Source organism: Pogoniulus pusillus, chromosome 14, assembly GCF_015220805.1.
Source record: "Pogoniulus pusillus isolate bPogPus1 chromosome 14, bPogPus1.pri, whole genome shotgun sequence".
In the NCBI taxonomy this organism is placed as follows: domain Eukaryota; kingdom Metazoa; phylum Chordata; class Aves; order Piciformes; family Lybiidae; genus Pogoniulus; species Pogoniulus pusillus.
In genome coordinates, this window is record NC_087277.1 from 19,846,830 (window position 1) to 19,873,568 (window position 26,739).

General features: G+C 51.8%; 2 protein-coding genes across 2 annotated transcripts in view; both read right to left on the reverse strand.

Annotated features, from left to right (window-relative positions):
• Positions 1-8,597: 8,597 nt before the first annotated feature.
• Positions 8,598-11,053, reverse strand: MAFA (MAF bZIP transcription factor A). The gene has a single exon (XM_064153967.1). The coding sequence runs from the start codon at positions 10,013-10,015 to the stop codon at positions 9,146-9,148; it is 870 nt and encodes a 289-aa protein (XP_064010037.1). The 5' UTR covers positions 10,016-11,053; the 3' UTR covers positions 8,598-9,145.
• Positions 11,054-16,167: 5,114 nt separating this feature from the next.
• The window catches only part of ZC3H3 (zinc finger CCCH-type containing 3), a 161,414-nt gene continuing 150,842 nt past the window's right edge, over positions 16,168-26,739 (reverse strand). The window contains exons 11-13 of the mRNA XM_064154441.1: positions 26,225-26,433; positions 18,120-18,200; positions 16,168-17,772 (exon numbers count right to left, since the gene is read on the reverse strand). Coding sequence (XP_064010511.1) covers positions 17,741-17,772; positions 18,120-18,200; positions 26,225-26,433 — 322 coding nt within the window. The 3' untranslated portion in view covers positions 16,168-17,740. The remainder of the gene's footprint in view (positions 17,773-18,119; positions 18,201-26,224; positions 26,434-26,739) is intronic.

Sequence of the window (26,739 nt, forward strand, 5' to 3'; positions counted from 1 at the left end):
GGCGGTATTAATAAGGCAGTAATTCTGTATGGATTGTGTAGCTGCAAAGTTAATGACGTGGCAATTTGATTTGTTCGCGGAGCAGAGCGATAAAGCCCAGGAAGTGTTCTCCCAACAATCAATTGATATTTAATTAACGGGCGGAACCTGGCGGCGCAAATCGACGCTAAACGCCCACCGCGGCTCCTGCCGAGGGCTGCGACAAAAGCCCTCGACATAACCAAAGAGGAACAGCCCCACCCTGCACCAGTACAGGTGAGAGGGTGACCTGTTGGAAAGCAGCTCCGTGGAGAAGGTGCTGGCAGTGCTGGTGGACGAGTTCGCCACGAGCCAGCAGTGTGTCAAGAAGGCCAATGGTCTTCTGGGGTGTATGAAGAAGAGTGTGGCCAGTAGGTTGAGGGAGGATCTCCTGTCCCTCTACTCTGTCCTATTGTGCTAGCTGTAAATATAAGCTTCATTCATGTTTCCAGAGCTGGCTGAGTCTAGTCTGGATGATTTCTAAAGTACAGTTATAGACAGAAATGGACAAGGTAAAAGGTGATACAGAAACACAACTCCCTTCCCAGAAACCTGAGTCCTCAGGAGATGCTCTCAACTGCCCCTTCACCTTCCCCCCTACCCCCTCTCAAACTTACCCCAGTCCCAAGAAGAACAGAGGTTCAGCCAGAGGGTTAAGAAGCAAAGTGGATTAGTCCAAGATGGAGGGTGAGGTTAGAGAGACGCAGCTTAGCCTGCAGCCCCAGCAAGGGTGATGCCGAGTCTGCTATCTATGTTTTGACTTATGTTTTTATACTTCTCAGCAGGCCTATGAGGGAAGTAGGCATCACCATTGTTTTCCTTTCTCAGCCTGTAATCTTCTCACCAAAACATTCTAGCTAGGCTCAAACTAGCACACCTACTGAGGCCACAGCTGCAGTCTTGGGACCAGTTCTGGGCTATCCAGTTCAAGAGAGACAGGGAACTACAAGAGAGAGTCCGGTGGAAGCTACAAAGATGTTAAGGGGAGTAGAACATCTCTCTTATGAAGAAAGGCTGAGGGACTTGGAGCTTTTTAGCCCAGAAGAGAGAAGACTGAAAGGGGAGCTTCTCAGTGCTTATCAGTAATTAAAGGGTGGGGTGTCAGGAGGATGGACTCAGACTGTGGTCAGTGGTGGTCAGTGACGGGACAAGAGGTAGTGGGCACAAAGTGGAACATACAAACATGAGGAGGAACTTCTTTATGCTGGTGATGGTGGAGCAACGGAACGGGCTGCCCAGAGAGGTAGTGGAGTCTCTGTCTCTGGAGTCATTCAAAACCTATCTGGACACCATCCTGTGCAACCTGATTTAGGTGACCCTGCTCTGATGGGGAGTGTGTGGACCAGATGGTCTGCAGATTTCCTTTCCAGCCCCTGTCACTCTGTGATTCTGCAAGTCTGCGGCTGACCCCTCTGCTCATGCTCCTGCTTTGTCTCTTGTGGTTGCCCTTGCCAAGCCCTTCTTTTTGATCCAGACACACCATGGCCAAAGTGGGAGCCTCAAATAAACCTATCTCAGCCCCACCAAAGGTGGCCTGATGATGGCAGCTTTTCTTTCAGCCAGTTGATATTGTCCTCTCCCTTTGGGTTGCACCTGCATCCAGATGGGCTTCCAATCTTGCAGCTGGAAATGGTCCAGCAGCCCTGTCCCCATGGAAAGGAAGATGATGACAAGAGGAAAAGGCCTCAACTTCCCCCAGGTGAGGTTTAGGTTGAATATTAGAAGAAACTTCTTCACTGAAAGGGTTCTCAAACACTGGACCAGGCTGCCCAGGGAAGGGGTTGCATTGCCATCACTGGAGAAGTTTAGAAGCCACAGAGATGTGGTGCTGAAGGACACAGTTTAGCAGCACCCTTGGTAGACTCAGATACTGGTTGGTCTGGATGATCTTGAAGGTCTTTTCCAACCAAAACAATTCTATGATCGCCCAACCCCTCCGTCTCCATATCTGCCAGCTCCTCCAGCTACCGGCATCACCTCCCAGACGGTCAGGATGAGACCCACAGGAGCAAGGAGAAGAACTGCTTTCCTTCACCTTCCCAGCCACCTCCTCCCCCCACATCCTCTTCTCTCCCCTTCATGTTAATTGAAAATAACAATTAGTTTATTTTTGCCTGTGCAAATTACAGCTCGAGCTCCCAGGGAGCAGACAGCTGCCAGTGCTGTGCTGAGCTGCGCTCAAGTCTTGGCCTCTTACATCAATTAATAAACTGGCCTTGGTGAGCGGGAGAGGATGTTCTACCTGTCCCCCTTCCTGCCATCCAGCTCATCCATGAACAGGGAGGAAGAAGGGAAAATGAAACCCCAAGGAGATTTTGGGGTTTAGTAGGTGGGTCGTTTGGGTGCTAAGATGATGGTTTTTTACTGGGCAGCTTGGTAGGGGTAAGGAGCTGCAGGGTCAGTGTCAGGGATAGGAGTGGAAGCTCTCTGCTGTGAAAATAGACTGAGAGAGTTGGGGTTATTCAGTCTGGAGAAAGGAAGGCTTATGGGGTCCTTCTCATGTCCCCTCAGTACTTAAAAGGGGCTAGAAGAAAACAGGAGAATGATTTTTTATCAGAGCTCATTGTGACCGGACAAGGGGTGATGGTTTGAAACTAAGAGGGAGATTTAGACTGGAGAGAAGAAAGAGATTTTTCATGAGAGTGTGGTGAGACCCTGGCTGAGGTTGCCCAGACAGGTGGTAAGTGTCCTATCCCTGGAACTGTTCCAGGTCAGGATATCTGGGGCTCTGAGCAACCTGCTCTAGTTGCAGATGTCCCTGCTGACTGCACAGAGGTTGGACTAGATGACCTTTAGAAGGCCCTTGCAATCCAAACTGTTCCATGATTCCATGACTGAAGATGATGACACCCAGCTGGGCAGCTGGGACAGCAAAGGGTCGTGAATGGTGGGACCTGATCACCACCAGATCTGAGGACTGATGTTGTCATTGCATTGACACTGCAGCAAGTTTCCCTATGCAACACATGGATATGCATCCTGCATCCCATATCCCACCTACTGCATCCCACTTCTTCCCAGCACAGCAGCACTGAGAGCCAAACTGCACCACATCACTGTCAGCCTCTGGAACCTGCTGCAGGGTAGCATCCCACATGACATATCTCATTTCCTGTAGCCCCTATCCTGCATCCCAGTTCCCATATCCCAGTCACATCTCTTACCCTACATCCTGCATCTAACATTCCACATCTTACCCCACACCTCACTAACCTTGTCCCACACCCAGTTTCCTTTATCCTTGCATTCTGCACCCTCTTCCTACATCCCATAGCCTATATCCCACCTCTTGTGTGCCATACCTCACCTCCTGCATCCCACTACTGCATCACGCATTCAGTGTCCTGTCTTCATACAGCCTAATGCCTTCATTCCACCTCCTGTAACCTGTCTTCCACAGCCTGCATGCCACATCCAATGCCCTGTATCCTTGAACCTTGAAGCCCATATCCTGCATCCCACACCTTATGTCCTGTATCCTTGAATCTTGCATCCATCCTCCTGCATCCCACAATTCAGACCTACCGGAAAGCAGAGAGTTGGCAATCCAAACCCAGCTGCACTCCTGTCCACCTCCTGTATGTGGGTTTCTTGCCCACAATCCAGCTGTCGGGAAGGACCTCAGCCCCTGCTGAGATCAGAGGAGATGTTGCTGCAACAGGGATATGATGGCTGAGAAAAAGGCAGAGGGAACTCACTGGGAATAAATCCCAGCTGTAGGGATCATATGGAAAGCTCCATGAGCTGGTGGAGGCAAGTCAGCTCTGTTTTGCCAAGGAGATATATGAATGTGCAAGGATTGGCATGGATACCTGAGTTTATATAGATATGGTGACAGGGCAGGATTTAGCTGTGAGCATCCAGGAGGAAGCCAGACCCAGGGCATGGGAAGGAGGGGATGTGCAAAAGCCAAACTTCAGCTGAGCCAAATCAACTCTAGCCAAAAAAATATCAGCCTTGAGAAGCCTCATCCCTCTGGGAGCCACCACCAGGACTTTGTTTTACTGGAGGAGGTATTTTTTTCTGGTAATTGGATGGATTCCTTTTTATTTTCAGTGGATATCCCCCAATTAAAACTCTTCCAGCAGCCCATCCTGCTTCCTTAGCCTCTATTTAACATCCCAGGGTTGGAATTGTCCCGCTACCAAGATTTTGGGGCACGCTGCAGTGCTTCTGTGGAAAACCCCCTGGATTTTAGCATCAATAATTGAGGAGAAAGGGCTTTGAGGAGGGGGGGGAGGTTTGGGTGATGTCGCAGTGATCAGTCCACTGCAGTGTTCTGCCTCTGCAGAAACCACAAGGATCCAGTGAATCCCTATCTGGGAATGCCACGGAGCACACTGCTCTAGTTGGCAGATGGGTTTTAACTGGGTCCCAGCACCCATGTGGGCTTGGGCAAGATTCTACGGGGTTTGAGATGGAGAATCCCCCCCAGTCAGCTTTTTTCCCTGTGGAAAAGGGATGTGAAATCTATCAGTGGGGACATCTGGAGGAGTTTCAGTCATTCATGGTGCCTCCAAGCCCATGTCGAGATGCAAATAAAGCTTGAAAATGGGTTTTAAAAGCTCTACAGGAGGGTGATAAGGGGTAACATCTGCCAACCCTCAGAGTTTGTCCCCAGACTCCCACCCCAGGAGCCAACCACCCTTTAGTACACCCTATGGGGTTAGGGTGGGACTGTAGGGCTTCTTTCACCTGCCCAAAGCTGTAGGACCACAGTGCAGGAGATGACCAGGGATGGACTTGGGGGCTGCAGAACCTCACAGGAGGGAGTGTGAAATGTTCTGAGCTCCTACAACCCCCAGAAAGCAGCAGCCTCTTGGGTACAGGTGTTCCAGACCCGTTTTGGGGAAAGGAGCTCCAGCCCAGTTCAAAAATGGGTAGAAATGAGGGAGGGAAAGCTTTAAAAAGAGATCAGAGCAACCCCAAAACCCACACAGCCTCCTCTGACAGGCAGCCACAAACATCCGCAGCCCTGCGGCAGGAGCAGTGCACAGCAACCTCCCCCCCTCCCCAACCCCATCCCAAAACACATTCCACCATGGATCATGGATGTGCCACCCTGCAATGAATATGGTCCTGCAGCAAAGGTCGATATATTGCAGCACCCTCCCCCAAAAAAGGCATTGAAAAACCAAACGGGGAGCACCCAGATACCCTCCCCAAGCCTGTGGTGCAGGAGGGGCTCAGCCCTAGCAAGGAGACAAGCATTAAAAAAAAAAGCAGCCCCATTTGGGCACAAACCACTGCAGTTTATTCATTTATCAATGGGAACATGGACAAATCCAGGACAACTCTCCCCTAGGAGCAAATCAGCAAAAGGGGATCACTGTGGGCTCTCTAACTGCACCTCAATGCCATTTTGGTGGCCCCCAAAATCACCGCAAGGAGCTGCAATGTGATGGGATCCCCCCATGGCTGGCCACCCCCCAGCCCCACTCCAGTAACTGCCTTGCTTGGGGGTAGATTTTCAGCAGATGCTGCAAGGAAACAAAAAAATCAGTGGGAAACAAAAAACCGAGATGGGCAAGGAGTTAGGGGTCACAGCTCTGTGCCCCTACCCAATGCTGCTCCTGGAGGGTCAGGAATAAAGCGGTAACATCACAAACACCAACATATTCTGCTCCGAGGGTGACCACACTGTGAGATCTGGGTTATGTCTTCCCCAGCTTGATGTATCCCCGCAAAAAATAAGTAGAAATGAAAGAGGAGAGGGGTAGAGGGGCCAAGTGGGGCTGGAAAAGCAGAAACAGGGGAAAGTCAACCCTATAATGCTGGTTTGGTTCGGTAAAGCTCGTGGGAAAAGGTGGTGTGGAGCCAAAGACAATCGTAACCTCCCCACCAGCGTTATGCTGGACCCCAAGGCGAGAACCAGCCCCCAAACACAAACCCTGCAGAGCCCCAAATCCAGCTCTGCTCCTCCACTGAGTCCCATTGTGACTGGGAAATGGGCCTCCAGCTCCTGGTGACACACTGGATGTGTCCATGGGAAAAGCGAAACGTGGCAAGATGCAGGGGTGAGGAAAATAAATGGAGGAGTCCGAGGTCTCCAGGACAGTTCTGGCGAAGGTGCTGGCCCCAAATCCCTCTATCTCTTCTCCTCCTCCCCAGACTCTCCTTATTTAGTCATTGAGTGGGTGGCTGGAAGCACTCCCCAAAAATTGCCAAGGAAGGGGGAATGTTGGGAGCAAACTCTGGGGTTACCCACCAGGGAGCTGCCCTTCACCTCCAAAAGACCGAAGGAGAGGAGGCGATGCCCTGCAAGATTCTGCCTGGGCAGCAGAATGGGGTCTTTTTTTTTTCCAGCTGGGTTTGCAAAGTTTCCCCAGCTCAAAGTAAAAGCAGAAATAGGAAGTGAAGCCCCACCACAAGCCCCCCATTTCTTCCCAACCCTGCTGCAAAAGTCCCACCACACATCCCAAGTCCCACCCCCAAAAGCGAGCCTGAGAGCAAACCGAGCTCTGGCTGCTCAAAAAACACTCTGGCTGCAAAATTAACCACCAGCAAGCCCAAAGTGGCTGAAAAAAAGAGAAGGATGAGATTTTTGGGGAGCAGAGGAAACAGGAACAAAAGGTCCTGGGGTCACATACCCCCTAAATTTCCAGGGACAACTGGTGCCAGGGGGTTGCATCAGCTGGGAGGTGATTTATGAAGGGAAACACACTGCAGCCAATGTGCCAGGCTGCAGACCTGCCACAGCTGAGCCGAGGTGGGGGGGGGGGAGGTGGAAGGGGGGGAAATAAAACCTAAAATTTAAAGTACAGGAGAAAAAAATAAATGCAGATATTAAAAACATAGGCAAAATGCTCTGGAATTTGTGGGAGCAGGGCTTGTGATGTAAATCCCCCCAGCAAGCCCAGTTCAGATAGAAAAAGCACAAGCAGAGCAGCCGTGTTTGGGCTTCCCAGCAGCGCAGCTCAGAGCTGCCGGGGACATAAACCCCTGTAAAGCAGTCCCCAAGCCCCCCCAAAAGATCAGTACAAATTCCAATCCTATAGTTTGCCTTTAGGAAAAAAATGGCTACTATAGTTGGTGAGGGGTTTTTTTCCCCCTCCTGCCCTTAAGAACTTGAGAGGGAGAAGTAAACCAGGAGGAAAGCGAAAGGAATTTATTACCATCGAAAATCAGGCTCAGCGGGATGGTGGCAAACTGGGATCAAACTGGATCCAAACTGAGGCGAAGGTGATTTGTCAGTGGGTGAAGGTCTTCCAGGGTGACTTGAGACCCTCCAGTTGAGGAGGGGGGGGAAGAGGATAAAAAGGCAATAAAAAAGGAGAATAAAAAAAGGCAGGAAAAGTGAAAAACCAAAGTTCAGAGCTGCTGGTGGCTCCTAGGTGATGGTCAACGCTGGATTTATTCCCCACCCCAATGACCCGAAGCAAGAAGAAAACCTGAGAGGAAAAGGTGACGATGCTGTTGGAAGGTGGAGAGGGGGGGGAAAAAAAAAAAACAACCCAGGCTGTAATCGAATATAAGTTTTTGTTGGTTTGGTTTTTTTTTTCTTATTTTATCTTGATGCAACATCATTAAAACTGTCACAAATCGAAACAACAGGTCGTTAAAAACGCTTCGTAACCCTCGCTCCCTAAAATGCACCAGGCTCCCAAAACGCCCTCTCTCCAAAACCTTTACATCTGTTTTCCTCCCACCCCCACCCCTCCAAAAAAAGAAAAAAAATTTCTTTTCAACTCTTGTTTGTTTCACAAATGAAAGAAGCAACTTGCTTTAAAAAAATAAAACAAAACCCAAAACAACCAACCCAAAAACCAAACACCAAACCAAAACCCAAGCCCATTTTTTAGGGGCACGGGATTCGTTTCCCAGCGCGCAAAAGTCTTCTTTTTCCTTCTTCCTTCTTGCTGTTGTTGGGTTTTTTGGGTTGTTGTTTTAATGATGATGATGATTATTGTCACTCAAGAAAAGAATGTGCATTATTATTATTAATTATTATTAATTACTATTTCTTCTTTTCCTCCTTTTCCTTCATCCAACATCGAGGCTTTAAAATACTCCGAGGGTTTAATAAATAACTCTGGTGCATAGTGAGATAGCAGCCAACCCTTATTTTGTTTGTTTGGTTTCTTGGGGTTTGGTTTTGCAGTCCATAAATTTTACTCTATTGCCTTTCTTCTTTTTTTTTCTCTTTGCTTTTAGGTCGCCCTAAAATCGTTTTCCCACCCTTCCCTCCCTTCGCCCTCCCTCTCCCCACTATTCTTAAGAGCATAGATAACTTTAAATCTCTATAAAACAACGATTTAACCCAATTTTTGACTCCTGTATATAGTGCATTCAGCTTCTTCCCAACATCATTAAATTAACTTGGATATCATTTGCATGCTATTACATACAAACTTTTTTTTTTGTTTTTAAGACTTGTGTTAAATTAATAACTTTTTTTTTGTCCATTTTTCTAAAGATTTTGGTTATTTTTTGTGGTTTTTTTCTTTTCTTTTTTTTTTTTCTTGTCTTTTTTTCTTTCTTTTTTTTTTTTTTTCATCATAAACCACCAAGCAAAATTTTAGGCTTAAAGAAAAAAAAAAGACAAAAGGAGAAAAAAAAGAAAGGGGGGGGGGGGGGGGGGAAGAGAAGGGGTAAGAAGGCAGAAAAACTAAACTAATTTCTACATATTTACAAGGGTGAATAAGTTAAATGTGGCTCAGATTTGCCAGCCGGGGTAGGTTTGGGGAGGGTTTTAGGTGGATGTGGTGGGGCTGGGTAGGGTGCAGCACTGCTGGGACCCCCGCCCCCCCCCCCCCTCCTCCAGCCCCGGCTCAGAGACCCCCCTCCAAAAATTAAAATAAAGGGATAAAAACAGGCAGGATAAGGGGGGGGGGGGGGGGGGGGGGGAGTTGGGAGAGCTCCTGGATGCTCCCAAGAAAGTGGACAAAATTGGGGAGTGGAGGGGGGCAGCGCACCATACACGTCCCGCATGCAGGTTGGCTCCAGGATACCCCCCCACACACCCCCCCTCCCCAACCCCGGGATATCCCTCCCAAAAATTCAGGGGGTGGGGGAAATAGTAATAATAATATTATTCTTTATACAAGCAGAGGGGGGTCTCACCCTACATGAGGACAAAAAAGGGGTCACCCCTCGCCACCGCCACCACCACCCGTGGGTTTGTGGCTCACATAAAGAAGTCGGCGGTGGGTTTGGGGGCTGTGGATGGGGAGGGCTCCCTTGGGAAGCCCCCCCGGCCGGCTAACTTCTCGTATTTTTCTTTGTACAGATCCCTTTCCTTGGCCAAGCGGGTCACCTCTTGCTTCAGTTGTTCCACTTGGCTTTGGAGTTGGCATTTCTCGTTCTCCAGGATGTGCCGCTGCTGGACACGCTTGTAACGGCAGGACTGAGCGTAGCCTCGGTTCTTCAAGGTCCTCCTCTTCTGCTTGAGGCGGATGACCTCCTCCTTGCTGAAGCCCCGCAGCTGCCGGTTGAGCTCCCGTACCGACATACTCACCAGCTGGTCATCGGAGAAGCGGTCCTCCAAACGCAGATGGTGGTGGTGGTGATGGTGGTGACCGGGATGATGATGAGCTGCCGGTGGAAGCTCCTCACCTCCAAAAGGCTGAGGGCGGAAAGGCTCGTAGCCTTGATGGTGATGGTGATGATGGTGTGGAGCTCCGATCAGCGCTTCCACCGCATCCTCCGGTGTCAGGTTGAGAGCTTCGGGATTCAGGTGATGCTGGTAACCCGACATCCAATACAGCTCCTCCAGCTGAGGTTTGGAGCCCAGGGAAGCAGCTGTAGTAGCTGGAGGACCTGGTGCTGGCTGTCCACCAGGACTCGGAGCGCAGAAACTGGGCGAGGAAGGCACGGAGGAGCAGGGCGTGCTGAGCGGGGTGGAAGAGAGGGACCCGGCGGGCAGACGGTGGCACAGCCTCTCCGCCTCCGCCGGTTCCTTCTTCACTTCGAACTTCATCAAGTCGAAATCGTTCACGTACTCGATGGCGAGGGGGCTGGTGGGCAGCTCCGCGCTCATGGCCAGCTCCGAGGCCATCTCAGTCCATGGAGAGGGGACCGGGGGGCAGTTTGAGCCCCCGGAGGCACCACCACCACCGTTCACCCGAATGGGATCCCGGAGATTCTTCCCAACGCGGGTCTCCGGGGGATCGGTGAGACCGGCTGCCCCTGGCGGGGCTCGGCTCCCGCCTGCTGTCCCGCTCCGGGAGCCTTTGGCGGGACCTTGCCGGCACCGGGACTCTGCTGGAGGTTGCACTGGGTTCCAGGACCCTCCGATGAGGTTTTTCTGCGAGGGACAGACGGGTTGCGGGATGCCGCGATGCCGGGATGCCGGCTCCGGGGCTCTGCTGTGCGTTTCAACCGGGCTCCGGGACCCTTAGGCGGGCCTCTTCTGTGGGGTTCAGCAGGGTTACGGAAGCCTCCGACGGGGCTTCGACGGCTCCGGGACTCTTCTGCGGGGTTGCACTGGGCTCCGGGAGACTCCGACAGCTTTTTCTGCGAGGTTCCGCACGGCGCCGGGACCCCCCGACGGGGCTCTGTTGTCGGGACCCTTAGAGTGGGCTTTGCTGCGGGGTTGAGCCGGGTTTCAGGACTCTGCCGCGGCGCTTGGCCGCTTTCTGAGACCCTCCGACGGGGCTGGAACTCTCTGCTGCGGGGATAAGCCGGGCTCCGGGAGCTTCCGATGGGGCTGTTCTGAGGGGTTCACGTGGGACTTTCCAATGGAGCTTTGCTGTGGGATTCACTCCGGCTCCAGGAGCCTCCGACAGGGCTTTACCGGCTCGGGGACTCCGCTGCGGAGTTTAACAGAGCTCCCGGACCCTCCGATGGGACTTCGTCGGCTCTGGGACCCTCCGATGGGTCTCTGCTGCGGGGTTCCCCCCAGTTCCGGGACCCTCCGACAGGGCTTTGCCGGCTCCGAGACTTCGCTGAGGACTGCAGCCAGGCTCGGTGTGCTTCGAGCCGGCGTCTTTCACTTTGCTTGCTCTGGGAAGCGCAGCCCCGTGGGTGCGGGATCCGCTCCCTTCTCCAGCCCGGACTCTTCAGCTAAATCCCGGGGCAGGTTCCGCCGCTGCTTGCGGTCGGTTCCCCAATGGCGAGAAGCAGGCAAAGCCCTGCCCGCCCCTTCCTGCCTCCCCTGGCACCTGCCCTGGCCCCACCTCCCCCGGCTGGGAGCCTTCTTCTGCCCTCCTCTTCTTCTTCCTCTTACTCCTCCTCCCCACGGGCACGGTGCCCGGGGGCGGGGTCCGGACCCCTGCCCGTACCCTGCCCCTTGCTCGGCGCTGCCGCCGCCGCCGGACAGCTGAATGGGACCAGCTGCTTTATATACGAGGCAAAAAAGAAGACACCACACACACATACACACCCACCAACACCTCGAACCCGGCCCCCGAGGCGGGATCAATCCTTTCGCAGCCTACCGGAGCTCTGCTAATCCGTTATGTTTGCATATCCCCATAGTAACGCCCCCGAGGTGGCTGTCAGTCTCCGAAGGGCTCTGTGCTGCCCGTGGTAGGTCTGGAGGAAAGAGATGAGGTAGTCGTGACTTGGGCATCCCACCTGGCATCCTCTTCCGCATCCCTGGCATCGCCCCTGCCTCCTCTGCATCCCTAGGCACGCCTCCTGCGTCCCCTGGGCATCCCCAAGCATCTCCTTTCCATCCGTGGACACCCCTGCACATGTCACCTACAACCCCTGGGGCACCCTCTGCAGCATCTCCCCTGGCATCTCCTCCAAATCTCTGCATATCCCTGGACATCCACCTGCTTTTACATCCCACTAACATCCCTGAGGCATCCCCTGAGCGCTTTCTGTTGCATCCCCTCCTGTACACCCCCTTCATCCCTGGGCATCCCACTTGCATCCCTTGGGTATCTCTTGGGTATTCCCATGGGACACTACCACAGCTCCTAGCAACCCACCTTGGGCCCAGACAAGAGAGAGATAAAAGTGAGAAGAAAAACATCCCCCAAAAATGTTTTCCTCCCAAAGAAATGAGAAAGACCCAAAACAGGGATTCTTGGGCCCAAATCAAGTCTCCGAGGGCCCACAACCTCCCGTGTCCCTATGGGCGCCAGGCCCAACATCTGGGAGCTGCCCAGAGCCCTCCCCCATGAAGGGAACACTTGTGGAGATCCATGTATTGATTGGTATGATTTTCAAATGTATATTGATTATATTAGCTCCAGGGGCAGCCACACTGGGACCAGTTTCACCACTGCCTCTGCTTTGATGCTGCAGGAGGTGGCAACTTGTGCCTGGCACGCAGTGAGGAACATCACCAGCTTGAGAATGAGGAGCATCATGGAACACATGGAAAAGACATTGCTGGCTGAGGTGACCATGAGGTGCTCAGCCCACCACAAGGATGAGGCCCTGGCTCCAAGTCCTGCCACCTTCTGGGGTCAAGGTCAATGCTGGGGAGTCAGAGACAGCACTGGAGGCTCAGGGTTAGGATGGGGACATGCACTGAGGTCAAGGATGGGGCACAATGGCAGCCTGGTTCCAGTTGTGGGTGCAGTTGCTCCCCACATCAAGGTGTTTGAGGGAAACTGAGGCACAGGGCAGTCACCATTGAGTTGTCCCATCTAACCACAAGGGATGATGGGCTTCATTCCACAGAAACCACCAATACTCACCCGCCCTTGGAGCCCAGGAACATCCTCAGCAGCCCACAGGATGGACCTTGGTCCCACCACATCCCAGTCTGGCTGCATCCAATCCCACTGCACCCCACAAGCTGTTCCAAGGGATGTGGGAGGTGATGGCCCCCTTGTCCAGCTGATGGCTATCCCTACTCGTGGACTTGGGTGGGAGACACTGCCCTCCACGGGTGCTAGGTGGTATCCCCTTTGCTTGGAAAAGCCCTCTAAGATCATCCAGTCCAACTATCAACCTACTACCACCATGGCCATTAAACCATGTCCCAAAGTGTCACATGCACCACAATGGTAGTATCATCTTGGTGATGCTCCACCAGCACCCACAGCATCAATCCAGGTGTTGATGGATGGAGAAGGATCTGAAACGACTTCAGGAAGGAGAAAAGTTGTTGGGAGGTTGGTATCCATGGCAGGCCCAGCTATGGGCATCAAGGAGGAGAAGGAAGAGGAGATGAGGAGGAGGGCAGGGAACAGCCACCCTACCCTGATGACAGACAGAAAAGTGAGCTGGGATGCTGGGGGAGGGTGATGTTCAAATTGGGCCAAATTAATGTGAAAAAAATGGTTTTGGGGGGATAAACCCCCTTATCCCAGTGTTTTCCCAGTAGTTAACCCCCAGTATAACTGATTTTACTGGAATCTTACCTCTGGAGGCTTTGGAGGTCTTGAGGTGGGGCCGATGGGGGTGTGCTGTCCCCCTTAGTGGGGGTCATGGATGCAGGCAAAGCCCGGGAACCCTGGTGATGCTGGAAGTTATCCCATACTGGATAACCTAGGACACAGACATCCCATCTTGGAGACTCCAAACAGCAGAAGATAATGGGATGATCCCCACGCCAACTTGAGGGAGTGGAACAAACAGGAGACCTCGACGAAACTCCCATTTGATGGGGGTGTTCTGCCCCTCAATGTGTTGAACTGCAGGATCCCAAATGCAGCATGGGTGTCCCAGTGCAGTGGTGGGAAGTGGGGGCACCACATGCCATGGAGGAACACAGAAACCTGGGCGGCTCCCGGCCCCCATCAGCAGCTGCCACCACCCACCGTGGGCCAGGAGCCACCAAGGGATTAGGAACGGGCCAGGCTCCAACGGGGCCGTTGCTGGCCTGTGACACCCCCAGCTTGGGTATTTTTAGCAGGGTGGCTGGGCCCCCCCCCACCCCATGGCATGTCCCCAGCCCTCCCCACCACGCTGAACCCACCATCTAAGTTTACTCACAGCAGGTCGAGTGACATAACCACGCTGGTGGCCACGGGATGGCAGAGGGGTGGCGTCACCTTTTGCTTTTAGAGAGGGCAGCTTCTCTCTCCCTTTAACCCTTCCAGCAGGGATGGCTCCCTGGGGCTGCCCAGTTTGCCCACTTGGTTGATGATGACCACAGACCAACATCACACCCAGTCTGGGGCACTATTGGTTTGGGAAAGCCCTCACAGGGGACATCACCTCACGGAGAGGGTGGTGTGGACCTGAGAATCATAGAATTGTTTTGGTTGGAAAAGGCCTCTCAAATCATTTGTTCCATCTGTCAGCCCAACACCACCATGGTCATTAAACCATGTCCCATGCTGGTACTACCATGTTGGTGATGCTCCACCAGCATCCACAGCACCAATCCTCATGTTGGTGGATGGAGAAGGATTTGAAGTGGTTTGGGGAAGGGGAAAGGTCATGAAGAGCTTGGTGACCATGGTGGCAGCAGCTACGGGCAACAATGAGGAAAAGGAGAAGGAAGAGAAGAAGGAGGAGGAGAACGAAGAAGAGGAAGAGGAGGAGGAAGAGGAGAAGAGGAGGAGGGCAGGGGACAGCCACCCTGATGCCAGGCAGAAAGGTGAGCCGGGGTGGCTGGGGGGTGACGTTAGCCTGGCACCTGCTTCCGTGGCAGGAGACCAAGAGCTGTGCCAAGAGGGCTTTTCCAGGAACTGTTTATGGTGCCCTCCAGAAATGCTGCCCTGTGCCACCCTTCCAGCCAAGACACTCTCAGGACATGTCCTTGCTGGGCTTTCAGGACAACCCAGCCATGTCCCCACCACTGCAACCTGCCCATCTTCACAGGGAGGTTGGGTAAAATGGATAAACCCCCTCCCCAGGACCCATCATCGAGGTGTCTTGGCTGGTGTTGAACCTACCAGGGCTCAGAGCTACCTCTCCAGGGACCACATTGATCCTGACTTGAAAATTAATCACTCCCCAAGCATCATAAATTCCAATCCTCCCCGGGAAGGGAGCAGTGACAGCAGTGGGTGGCCATGCTCTCCATGAGCTCTTGGTTTTGCTTTGCTTCATTAGTGCAGCATGAGCCTTAACCCTCATTAGCCTGGTTGCTAACAAGCTGTGGCCACCAAGCATTGAAGCTCCTGGTCACCATCACCCAGCACTGACCATCCTCGGAGATTTGCAGGGTGATTTTGAGGGACTCCAGGGCAGTTTTTGATAGGAAACCACCACGTGAAGAAAAAGTGAGCAGTGGCAATCCCAGAGCTCAGCACTGGGACCAGTCCTCTTTAATATCTTCATCAGTGATTTGGATGAGGGCATCAAGGCACCCTCACTAAGTCTGGAGATGACACCAGGCTGCATGGGAGTGTTGAGCTGCTGGAGGATGGAAGGTTCCACAGAGGGATCTGGCCAGGCTGGATCGTTGGGCCAAGGCCAGTGGGATGAAGTTCAACAAGGCCAAGTGCTGGGTCCTGCACTTGGGTCACAGCAATCCCATGAGGGCTCCACGCTGGGGGCAGAGTGGCTGGAAACTGCCCAGTGGAAAAGGACCTGGAGGGCTTAGCCAACAGCAGATGAAGATGAAGCAGTGCATACCCAGGTGGCCAAGGCCACCAGCATCCTGGCTTGGATCAGAAACAGTGTGGCCAGCAGGAGCAGAGAAGCAATTGTCCTCCTCTACTGGGGACACTGGTGAGGCCACACCTTGAATCCTGGATTCAGTTTTGGGTTCCTCACTCCAATGACATTCAGGGGCTGGAGCAGATCCAGAGAAGAGAAACGAAGCTGGGGACGGGTCTGGAGAACAGATTTGGTGAGGAGCAGCTGAGAGATCTGGGGTTGTTCAGCGTGGAGAAAAGGAGGCTGAGAGGAGATCTTCTGGCTCTCTACAACTGCCTGAAAGGAGGTTGGAGGTGGGGTTGGTCTCCTCTTCCAAGGAACAACGGACAAGACAAAAGGAAATAGCATCAAGTTGCCTCAGGGGAGGTTTAGGTTGGATATCAGAAGAAACCTCTTCACGAGAGGAAGCAGCCTGCTCATTGTAAGAGGCTCCCCAGGGAAGTGGTTGATTTTTCATCCCTGGAGGTGTCTAAAAGCCACAGAGATGCAATGCTGAGGGGCATGGTTTAGCCCCAGCCTTGATAAAGCTAGGTCTTTTCCAACCAAAACCATTCCATGATTTGACACTTTTGGGGGAAGGAAGGAAAAAGTGAATGCAAAACCTTGCCAGATTTGGAGAGCAGAGAGGCCCCTCCACCAGCTTCTCAAGATGTCTGTGACGAACAATGAGCAAAGCCAGGCTCTGATCAGGAATCCTGGGGCAGAACCTTTTTATTTACAAACCAAAACACAAAGGGTTAATAAAAGACACTGAAGAGCAACGGAGACAACCAAGGGATTATCCAAAACCTGGCTTTTTACACGCACTGGGGTAGGAGTGGTCCCTGCAATGGCTGCGGGGACACAGCCACCTCACACCGGTCTCCAAGTGGCACTAAAGCTCCCTTCTTCCAGTTGAGCAACATCCTTAAACAGGAGACTGGGGAGGTGACAAGCATTGAGGACATTGTAGCTTTGGTCACTCAGGTCACCCAAGGCTTCACCACAAGCTGGGATGGGGAGAATATCCACGTGGAGTGATCTCAAGACCCCTCCATATGGGGTGTGTGCACCCATGGGTGCTCACCCAGGCAAGGAAAAACCCCCGCGGGGGCCTTCGCCAGGGAGTGAAACCTCACCACGGTCATGGCACATCTGAGCCCACACCACCGTGGTGGTTCCATCACCCACCTCACCACTGAATGCTGCTGGTTACTGGGTTTTCCAGGTGCTCCAACGTTCACCCATGGCCCTGCTAATGTCCTTCCTCTGCAGGACTTGGGATGGAGGAGCAGAAGATGGGCAAATCTGGTCACCTCACACGGCTGCTCCCAGCTCTTGGCAGGAAATCCTACAGCTGACTCCAAAATCCCACCCATGTAGGGGAACAGTATCCATCACCCCAAAATCCCCCTGGAAGCTGTAGCCATGGGTGCACAGCCCCACCATGGCAGCAGCCACATGGCCAACAGCACTTGCTAAAATGCTCCCTTTGTGCTTTGCTCCTGCTTGGATTTGGAGTGACCTCCAAAAAGAAAACAAACCAGAAGAGCTGATTTGTGTCTTCCAAGGGAGACCAAACCCCTGCTGGGATCGGGGGAGGTGGGAGTTAGGATGCAGCCAGCCATGGGACATCCCAAGATGCTGCAGGAGCATCTGGTGTGAGCTCAGCACTGCTCCCAGCACACGTTTGCTCTTGGAATGTGGCTGTGCTCCCAGAAATCTCCTCACAGGACCAAGGAGATGGAGCAGGATGAATGCAGGTGGGATCTGAGCATGGAGAGATTAGGGCTGAGCCAGGCTGGGGCTTTCCACCCCATTATATCACAGCATGGTGGCTTGTGACCACTAGCCATGCTTGTCACCAACATACTGGCTGACCTGAACGTGGGCACATTGAGTGACAGCATTAAGCTCCCCAGGTCCCTGTGTCACCTCATGTCCAGGACAGCAGCACAGCCACGATCTGAGGGAGGATCAATGGGGATGGAATCTTCTTCTCAGCCCCACAAGCAACCAAGGAAGCTGGTGGTAGGTCTTGCCTTCAAGAAACAGGCTGCAAAGACAATTTATTGGCAAATCAAAACATTTCAAGGCTGCTTCCACATAGCAATGGGTGATGCTTCCTCAACGATGTCACCTGGCTCCGTGACAAAATGATGTGCCCAGAAAAACAAGATGAGAACGTGGTATCATGTCTGCTTCTGGTGTCCTGAGGTAGGTGCCAGGTCCATGCCTGGCTCTGCACTTCCTGAGCTGGTTTGGCTGCCATGGAGTTGGGTCTTGCTCACAGCCGGGGCTTGATCTGCAGCTGTTTGCCTGGAGAGAGGAAAGGAAAAGGTGATTGGTGGGAGGTGAGGTCATCTGGACACCCTCAGCCTTCTCTTTGCCTGGTCATGGTGGATCAACACACCAGAGGTGAACATGGCCACTGGAAATGAGGGGGGTCCTCCACAGCATCACAGAATGAAAGGGGTTGGAAGGCACCTCCCAAGTTTCTCGCCCAACCCTCCTGCCACCTAGAGCAGGTGACACAAGATGGTGTCCAGGTGGGTTTTAAACGACTCCAGAGACAGAGACCCCACCACCTCTCAGCCTGCTCCAGTGCTGCACCACCCTCAAAGTGAAGTTCCACCACAGCAGCACCCAACCCTGCCAGCACCCACCTTTGCTGCCCTCTTCCAGACGGGTGTTTTCGGAGTCCCGTGAGGATGCCGGTGGCAAAGTCCTCTTCCATTTGGTGCTACCTGGGGGTGGAAAGAAGAACAAGAGAAAAGTCAATGAGGTTGGCTTGGTTTGCCCTGGAAATCCCTTGGGATGTGGGTGCAGGAGCATCCCTTGCCCTGTCACAAGCCCTGATGAAGTCTGGCCCCACTGGCCCCTTTATATACTGAAAGGCCACAAGAAGGTCTCTCCTTCTCTCCTCCAAACTGAACCCCAACTCCCTCAGCCTGTCCTCACAGCCCTCCATTGTCGTTGTGGCTTCCTATGGACCTTCTCCAACAGGTCCACATCTTCCCTCCGCTGAAAACTCCAGAGCTGGACATAGTAAAATGATGGCAAAGGTGGAGGTGAGATCATGGACACCTTCTAGCAGCCTTAAAACCCAAAGAAGAAAGTTATGGGGCAGGGAAAGTAGAAGGGGTGAGAACCTCAGGCAATACCCAAAACTGAGGAGTCACCAAGAGCTTTTCTTTGCATTTCAACTTGGGTAAACAAACCTCCCCAATGCCTGCATGGTGGTGGCAGTGATACATGGGCTTTGGAGCTAATTTATGTAGAATAAAGAGGGCTCATTTAGCACCTTTCCACCCTTAATATAACACCCATACATCAGAGGCTGCACAGCAGCCACCATGCGCTTGGCCATTCGTCAACGACGACGCAGCCCAGTTTGGCTTTGAGGAACAGCAATGTGGCACAGACTCTCATCACACCTTGAGCAGACCCTCATCCTACCCCACTCAGCCACTGACTACCCTCCTGATTCTCCAGGAGCCATTCTGCATGGAGCCAGAAGGGATTTTCCAATTTGGGATCTCCAAATCAGACCTTGGTTGCTGTAATTAAGGTCTGGGTTGGAGCAGGTAACAGCAGAGCAGCAGCAAGCAAGAGTTTAACTCATGATGGGTGCTTTGGTAACAAGGACCAAATCCACCACTAGCATCCTCCCAAGATGACTTCTGCTTGCTGAAGCACTGTGCCTACCTCAGAGGGTCTCAGATATCAACCTGGTCCAACTTGGCCCAGATGCAAAGTCAGAATGGATGAGGCTTTGAGCAGCCTGGTCTAGTGGAAGGTGCTCCTGGTCATACCAAGGGATTGGAACTGGATGATTCTTAAGGTCCCTTCCAGCCTGAACCAGTCTCTGATTCCATGACTCCATGATTCCATGACTCTATGCCTACATCCTGAGCAGACCCTCATCACACCTCACTCAGCCTCTGACCACCCTCCTGATTCTCCAGGAGCCAGATGGAGTTCCTCCAATTTGGGATTTCCAAGTCTCACCTTGGTTGTTGTAATTAAAGTCCAGCAGAGCTGTTGCACATCAACCCCAAGGGCTCACAATGGGCATCAACTCATTGCTGACTCACTAGCAGCTGTGGTCTTGGTCCTATAAGGGTGGAAATGTCTCCCTTTCTCCTGAGGAAACTTCATGAGCTACTATCCAGGCAGTGACATGAAACCTGCACTTTGTAACTCAGAGCAAAGATTATTAAAGAAGTAGAAATATAAATTTCTCCTCTTTTTTTGGAGAGGGAAAAGGGAAAAAGATGATTAGGAAATCAACCACAATTAGGCTCCTGACTTTGGTGCAACCTTGCATGGAGCTGAGAAGCTTTCAGAGCATCCATGCTTGATGTGAAACTCATTCCTCAGAAAAGCAAGGAGGGTCACAAGGAAAGAAATCCCAAAAAGTGGTTGTAAACGGCCTAGAAAGGTCCAGATTCTCACCAGGGAGATGGAGGGGGATGCTGGGATGCTGCTCCTGAAAAACAGGGAATAGCTGGGGATGGGCAAATGTCACAGGCCAAAGGACCAGGGAGGGGAAAAAAACCTGGAGAAAAAGGTGGGGGTGGTGTCACTTCCCTCACTTCCCAGCAAAGGAAAATATATTTTCTGCTTTTGTGCATGGGAGATCCTGCAAATGGCGTGATCAATCTTGGGCTGCATCTCAAAGTGCCTTCAATCTCACCCTCCTCCTCCCACCCCCTCCTCCCCTTCCTCCTCTGCATCTCCGCAGCCTCCCAATCCATCTTCTAGGAACCAGGTAAATCATTTCTAGTTAGTGCAAGCCAGGCTAAGAAACTCCTTTTTCATTACGATGATGGAACTGCTTCCAAAGGAGAAGAACCAGGCCTGGATCATGAGCTCTCCATCCAAAGCTGGGTGGCTTTTGCTGAGCTTGTCAGCCTCACTGCAGAATTAGGACTTCCAACATCCTTCCTCTTGATGAAAATCAACATTTATTTTGCCTAAGCCTAAGAAGGTGTCAGGCAGATGGAGAAACTTGCCACTCTTGAGGAGGAGAAGGGAAGGGGAAGAAGGGAATCTAATGGAAATATATTATCAAGTCCAAGGGGTGGACAGAGCAGTAAATCAAGCTTCAGGTGGTACCATTAGATTTTTTGATAGAACTTGGCTGTCCCCCAGATGCTGCTGAGAGGCTCCAGCTGCACCCAACAGGGAAGATCAAACCAAATTTCTTTCTTCCAGATGCTGCTTTGAGGGGGATTGAAAACAGGTTTAAAGGTGGGAAATCCCCCTCACACAGGGGATGAAAGGAGGTGGTTCTGGTCCCTGTCACCAGATCACAGAATTGCTTCCACTGGAAGAGACCTTTAGGATCATAAAGGCCAGATCCTCTGTCTGCTCACATCACTTCTGATCACCAAGGGGTTAAAAATTGCTTTTTTTCCCTTGCTTCTAGGCTGGGAGGGAGATGGGGAGAAGGAAAATGTCTGGGAATCATGGAAACATCAAGTGGTTTGGGTTGGAAAGGACCTTTAGAGGTCATCTAGTCCAACCCCCCTGCAGTCAGCAGGGATATCTGCAACTAGGCACAGGTAATCTTTTTATCTATACCCTTAGTGGCAGGTTGGAATGCTGAAAGGAATAGGAAATCATACCTGATTAACAAGTGGCTCAGGGGCTGGTGCCACCAACAACATTTTGGGTTCTTTGATCTTGGGGAACTTCATATGGCCCCAGGTCTGCTAGCAACAGATGGGGTACAACTGGCTCAGAGAGGGAGGAAGATCCTGGCACATGAGCTGGCTGGGCTTGGTGAAAGGGCTTTAAACTAGAGTGGAAGGGGGAGGGGGTTAAACACAACAGCACTAGAGACAAACTGAAGGAGGCTGAGGGTGGTAAAAGCAGCAGCCCAGCTGAAGTGTATGTACACCAATGCATGCAGTGTGGGTAACAAACAAGAGGAGCAGGAAGCCTTGGTACAAGAGGCAAACTACGATGTTGTTGCCATCACAGAATCGTGGTGGGATGACTGTCACAACTGGAGTGCTGTAGTCAGTGGCTACAGGCTCTTCAGGAGAGACAGGCAAGGGAGAAGGGGTGGAGGAGTGAGTGGCCCTATGCATTAGGGATGCTCTGGATGTCACGGAGGTAGAGATTAAGGATGATCAGTTTGAGTCCCTATGGGTAAGAATTAAAGGAAGGCCAACAAGGTTGATGTCCTGGTTGGGGTCTGTTATAGACCACCTAACCAGGAAGAAGAGGTTGAGTTATTATTCTTTAAGCAGATGGAGGCTGCCTCAAGATCACCTGCCCTTGTTCTTGTGGGTGACTTTAACCTGCCAGACATCTGCTGGGACTTTAACACTGCAGAGAAGAGGCAGTCTAGAAGGTTCCTAGAGTGTATGGAGGACTTCTTATCTCAGCTGTTACATGAACAGCCCTGCTTGACCTGTTGTTAACAGAGAGGGGCTGGTGGTCGGAGGCTGCCTGGGGTCCAGTGACCATGGAATCACAGAGTTTTCAACATGCAGTGAAGCCAGGAGGGGCACCAACAAAGCCTCCACACTGAACTTCTGAAGGGCAGACTTTGGCTTATGTAAGGAACTGACTCAGAAAGGAGGGCAGAGGGGCAGAATCCTCTCCCCTGGAATTTGTGGAATCACTTTTCTCAAATTGTTTTTGATACTGAAAGAGCAGCTCGAGGGGCTGGATCTCCCTGGCTTGATCCTGCACTAAATTAGACTGGTGAGACACCCTGCACCAAAAACTCCACCCTGACCTTCTGAGTCACGAGTGAGGGTAAAAGAATTGGGAGTGTTGATAGCCCCTGTGTGCTCAGGAGGCCAAGAAGGCCACCATCATCCTGGCTTGGATCAACAAGAATGTGGCCAGCAGGACCAGGCAAGTGATTGACCCCCTGGACTAGACACTGTTGAGACCATGCCTAGAATTCTGTGTTGGTTTTGAGCCCTTCACTTCAAGAAGGACATTGAGGAGCTGGAGTGGGTCCAGAGAAGGGCAATGAAGCTGATGAAGGGTCTGGAGCTCAGGTCTGGTGAGGAGTGGTTAGGGGCACTGGAGTTGTTAAGCCTGGAGAAAAGGAGGATGAGGGGGGACCTTCCAGCTCCCTCCAACTCCAGAAGTGGACAAGACCCTACAAAAACTGGGAAAAAATTAATATGCGGGAAGCAAATTTCAGTCCTAGCCAAGGAGCCAGACTTGGCAGGTCTGAAAGTCTTCTGCAGATCAATTAGGGAAGAGGATTGGAAACATGCAGGAGGCTTGGTCCAGGTGGGGAGTGAATGGGAGAGTATTTCTGACAGCCTTAGAAATGATGCTTTTGATTCAGAGTGAGAGCCCAATTAGGAGAAGTCACCACATTCATCTGGTTTATTGGAAGTTTCAACTAAATTGGCCACTTTGCAATAAAGAAATTAAATGGTAATGAAGATTTTGACTTTGAGACCTTCTCAGAGTCACCAAGACATGAGGAGACCCAAACCCAGCCTTCAATAGCCATGTTGTCTGCAGCACCTCAAAGCTGTATGGGACCCCAAACCTGAGGGTGTCTTGCAACAGGATTAGGGCTTTAGTCAGGGGTGGAGACAGAATAATGGAGGGATGGAGATGGAAGGTTTGAAAGATGGAGAGACAGAGATGGAAGGACTGAAGGACGGAGGGATGGAGATGGAGGAATGGAAATGGAAGGATTGAAAGATGGATGGCTGGAGATGGAAGGATGGAAGGACAGCAACGGAAGGATGGAAGGATGGAGGGATGAAGGCAAGGGTTGTGAGATACAAAACACTGCTGCAGAGGGATGGGCAAGTCCACCATGGATACCAGTCTACCTGTCTCTCCAGGCTGGGAAGGAATCACTCATGACCAAACAGTCTGGATCTACTACCCAGGGTGTATGAAAGCAACCTAAACCTCCCCCACTGCAGAATGCCCCACCAAACTCCTAAGGACCTGCTGACTCAGGAGGAGAAGATGCAATTGCTAACGACCCAAGCAGATGCAGCCCATCAACAGGAAACCAATTAGCCTGATAGGTGCTGTCCTGCTCAAGAGATGGTCCTGCTCCACCAGCCCACCACTACCTGCAGCTCAATAGATCTTTGCATTAGAAGAAGCAATTCTATTAGAGGTTGGTTAATTCAGTTAGGAAAGAGTTTGGACACTCTCTTAATTAAAGTTTCCTTCCTTGGCCAAGGAGCTGGTGAGGGAAGCATCTACCTGCAGCAGGATCACAGAGCAAGATCAGGATATCCATGGAAGCATCCCATCACCAGCTGCCAAGTGGAGGCATTACAGTTTCTATGACAAGAAATCTGCCAAGTGCCAGGAGAAGAGTCAAGAAAGGGCCACCAAGGTTCATGCTGCCCTGAAGCCCTCCTGGCTGATGAGTCATGAGACAGAGAGGGTTCATGGGTACCATAAGGACAGTAGATGGTGATTTCTTGCTCCTGCTAAATTGCCCCTTGAGAGCAGAAGGCCTCAAGGGAAGGAAGTGATGGGAAGGCTGAGTTTAGGACAAAACACATCAAGGATGCTCCCAAGTCCCTTTTCCTTTTCTTGCACACTTCAGAGCTTGGTGTCCTGCTGCCATGGTGGAGGCACTTCAATGCAGCCAGATCTAAGTGACCCTAGCAGGGAAATTGGACTAGATGATCTCCAGAGGTCCCTTTCAATCCCCTGTGGCCAAGAAGGTCTATGGTATCCTGGGGTGTATTAAGACCAGTGTGGCCAGTGGGTTAAGGGAAGTTCTTCTGCCCCGCTGCTCTGCCCTAGTGAGATCACATCTGGAGTATTGTGTCCAGTTCTGGGCTCCCCAGCTCAAAAGGCACAGGTTCTACTGAGGAGAATCCAATGGAGGCTGTGAGGATGATGAAGGAACTGGAAAGGCTGAGAGACCTGAGGCTGTTTAGCCTGGAGAAGACTGAGAGAAGATCTTATCAATGTTTGTAGATGTCTGAAGGGTGGGGTCAAGCAGAAGGGGCAAGTCTCTTTCAGTGGACAAGGGGCAACAGATAGAAACTGAACCCAGGAAGTTCACCATGAGGGGAAACTTCTTTACTGTGAGGGTGCTGGAGCCCTGGAGCAGGCTGCCCAGGGAGGTGGTGGAGTCTCCTTCTCTGGAGACTTTCAAGAGCCACCTGGATGCACTCCTGTGTGACCTGCCCTAGGTGCTCCTGTTTTGGCAGAGGGGCTGGACTCGACGAACTCCAGAGGTCTCTTCCAATCCCTACCATTCTATGCTTCTGTGATTTCCAAAGTGATTCCTCCAGCAGCCAGAGCTGTAAACAAACCTTGGCGAGATGCACCTCCACCAACCCCTCTGCAGAGGTGGAAGGGTGTGGAAGGTGCTCAGCGGAGCCGTTAAAACACAAAAGAGTGGAGCGAGCATCTTCCATTAACGTTACGGCCATGAAATATGACAATAAAATGATGGCCTTATGGTGGCAGAGCTGCAGCCTGCCGAGCTGCTCGGGCTTTATCGTCACTCAGACGTGCAGAGAGCTGTAAAATGTTTACAGAAAAGGGTCGTTGGAGGCTATAAAATCCTCTTTTCTCTCCTAAACAAGGCTGAGCGGAGCCATTTACAAAGCCCTGAATGTTCAGCGAGGGAGAAGGAGGAAACATCTGTTCTCTCCAGGAGCTTGCAGTGATCTTCTCGAACAAATTAACTAAAAATGGGTGCTTTCTAATTAAATTAGCACTCCATTGGAAGGGTTTGCACTGGTGAGCTTGGTTACAATTAGCACAAGGAGGCCAGTTAGGCTTCAGTACCAGGCTATTCGACTGGGAGGTGAAACATGGAAAAGGTCATTACCTAGAAATGGGTGTTAGAGGAGCCCATCTGAACATCAGCCAGTGTTTGCCCAGGTGGCCAAGGAGGCCACCAGCATCCTGGCTTGGATCGCAGAATGACAGAATATTATGGGTTGAAATGGACCTTGAAAGATCATTGAGCCCAAGCTCCCTGCCAGAGCAGGGTCACCTAGAATAGGTCACACAGGAACACGTCTCAGGGCGGGATGGGGGTTGAATGTCTCCAGAGAAGGAGACTCCACAACCCCTTCAGGCAGCCTGTTCCAGTGTTCTTGCAGTGATCAGCAACAGCATGATCAGCAGGAGTAGGGAAGCAATTGTCCCTGTGGACTGAGCACTGGAGGGGCTGCATCCTGAATCCTGGGTTCAGTCACTCCAGGAGTTGATCTGTTCTACCGTAGGAAGACTTTACAGAGGGATCTGCCAGGCTGCATCAATGTGCTGAAGCCAATACTGGGTGCTGCACTTGGGTCACAACAATCCCACAAAGGCTCCAGGCTTGGAGCAGAGTGGCTGGAAACTGCCAGCAGAGAAAGACCCAGGTGCGTCTGGGTGGCCAAGAAGGCCACCAGCATCCTGGCTTGGATCAGCAATGTCCTTGGATCTCTCAATGTCCTTCTAGGAGAGAGGGGCCCAAAACTGAACAGAGGGTTCGAGGTGCGGCCTCACCGGTGCCCAGTCCACGGGGACAATGGATTCACCTTGGCATGATTTAGAGGACGAGGGAAGAGTTAGTAATAACATAGGAGGACAAAACCCTACCTTGTTGTTTCAGGAGCAGAGCCAGGGGCTCACACTCCTGAGTGAGTCCTGACTGCCATCCCAGTTTGAGCTCCCACTGTTAACTGGTTTGGTGATTCACAAGGAACATCAATCCCACCCAAACCCATGGAGAGCAGCGAGAGAAGAACTTTCCCACTCGGTGAATCAGAGCAGCTTCTGAGCAAGTGCTTCCTACCTGGCTCATCCTCAAAGTCCTCCTCATCCTTCTCCAGTTTGCAGCTCTGGTCACTGGAAGATGCTGGGGACTGGAGGGAGATGAAGGATGGCAGCTTTCGCAGGCAGCTGGTTGGGGAGGTGTTGGCTGCCTTCCAAAACTTCACCTCTGGCTCTGTGCTGGAGGGTCCAGCTGTTTCCCCATCATCATGGAGCTGAGCTGGATCATCTCTGCAGGAGGTGAAAATAATCATAGAATGATTTGAGTTGAAAGGGAACTTTAAGATCATCCAGCTCCAACTCCCTTGCCATGGGCAGAGACACTTTCCACTAGACCAGGTTGCTCAAAGCCTCTTCCAAGCCTGGTCTTAAACACTTCCAAGGATGAGGTGTCCACAACTTCTCTGAGTAACCTGTTCCAGTGTTTCACCACCTAATGAAGGAAAACAAAATGATCCCTCTTGGGAACATCAGGTGCAATGTAACAGGTTGGGGTGAACCACCATGCCCACTAACAAAATCTCTCCAAGTTCCACC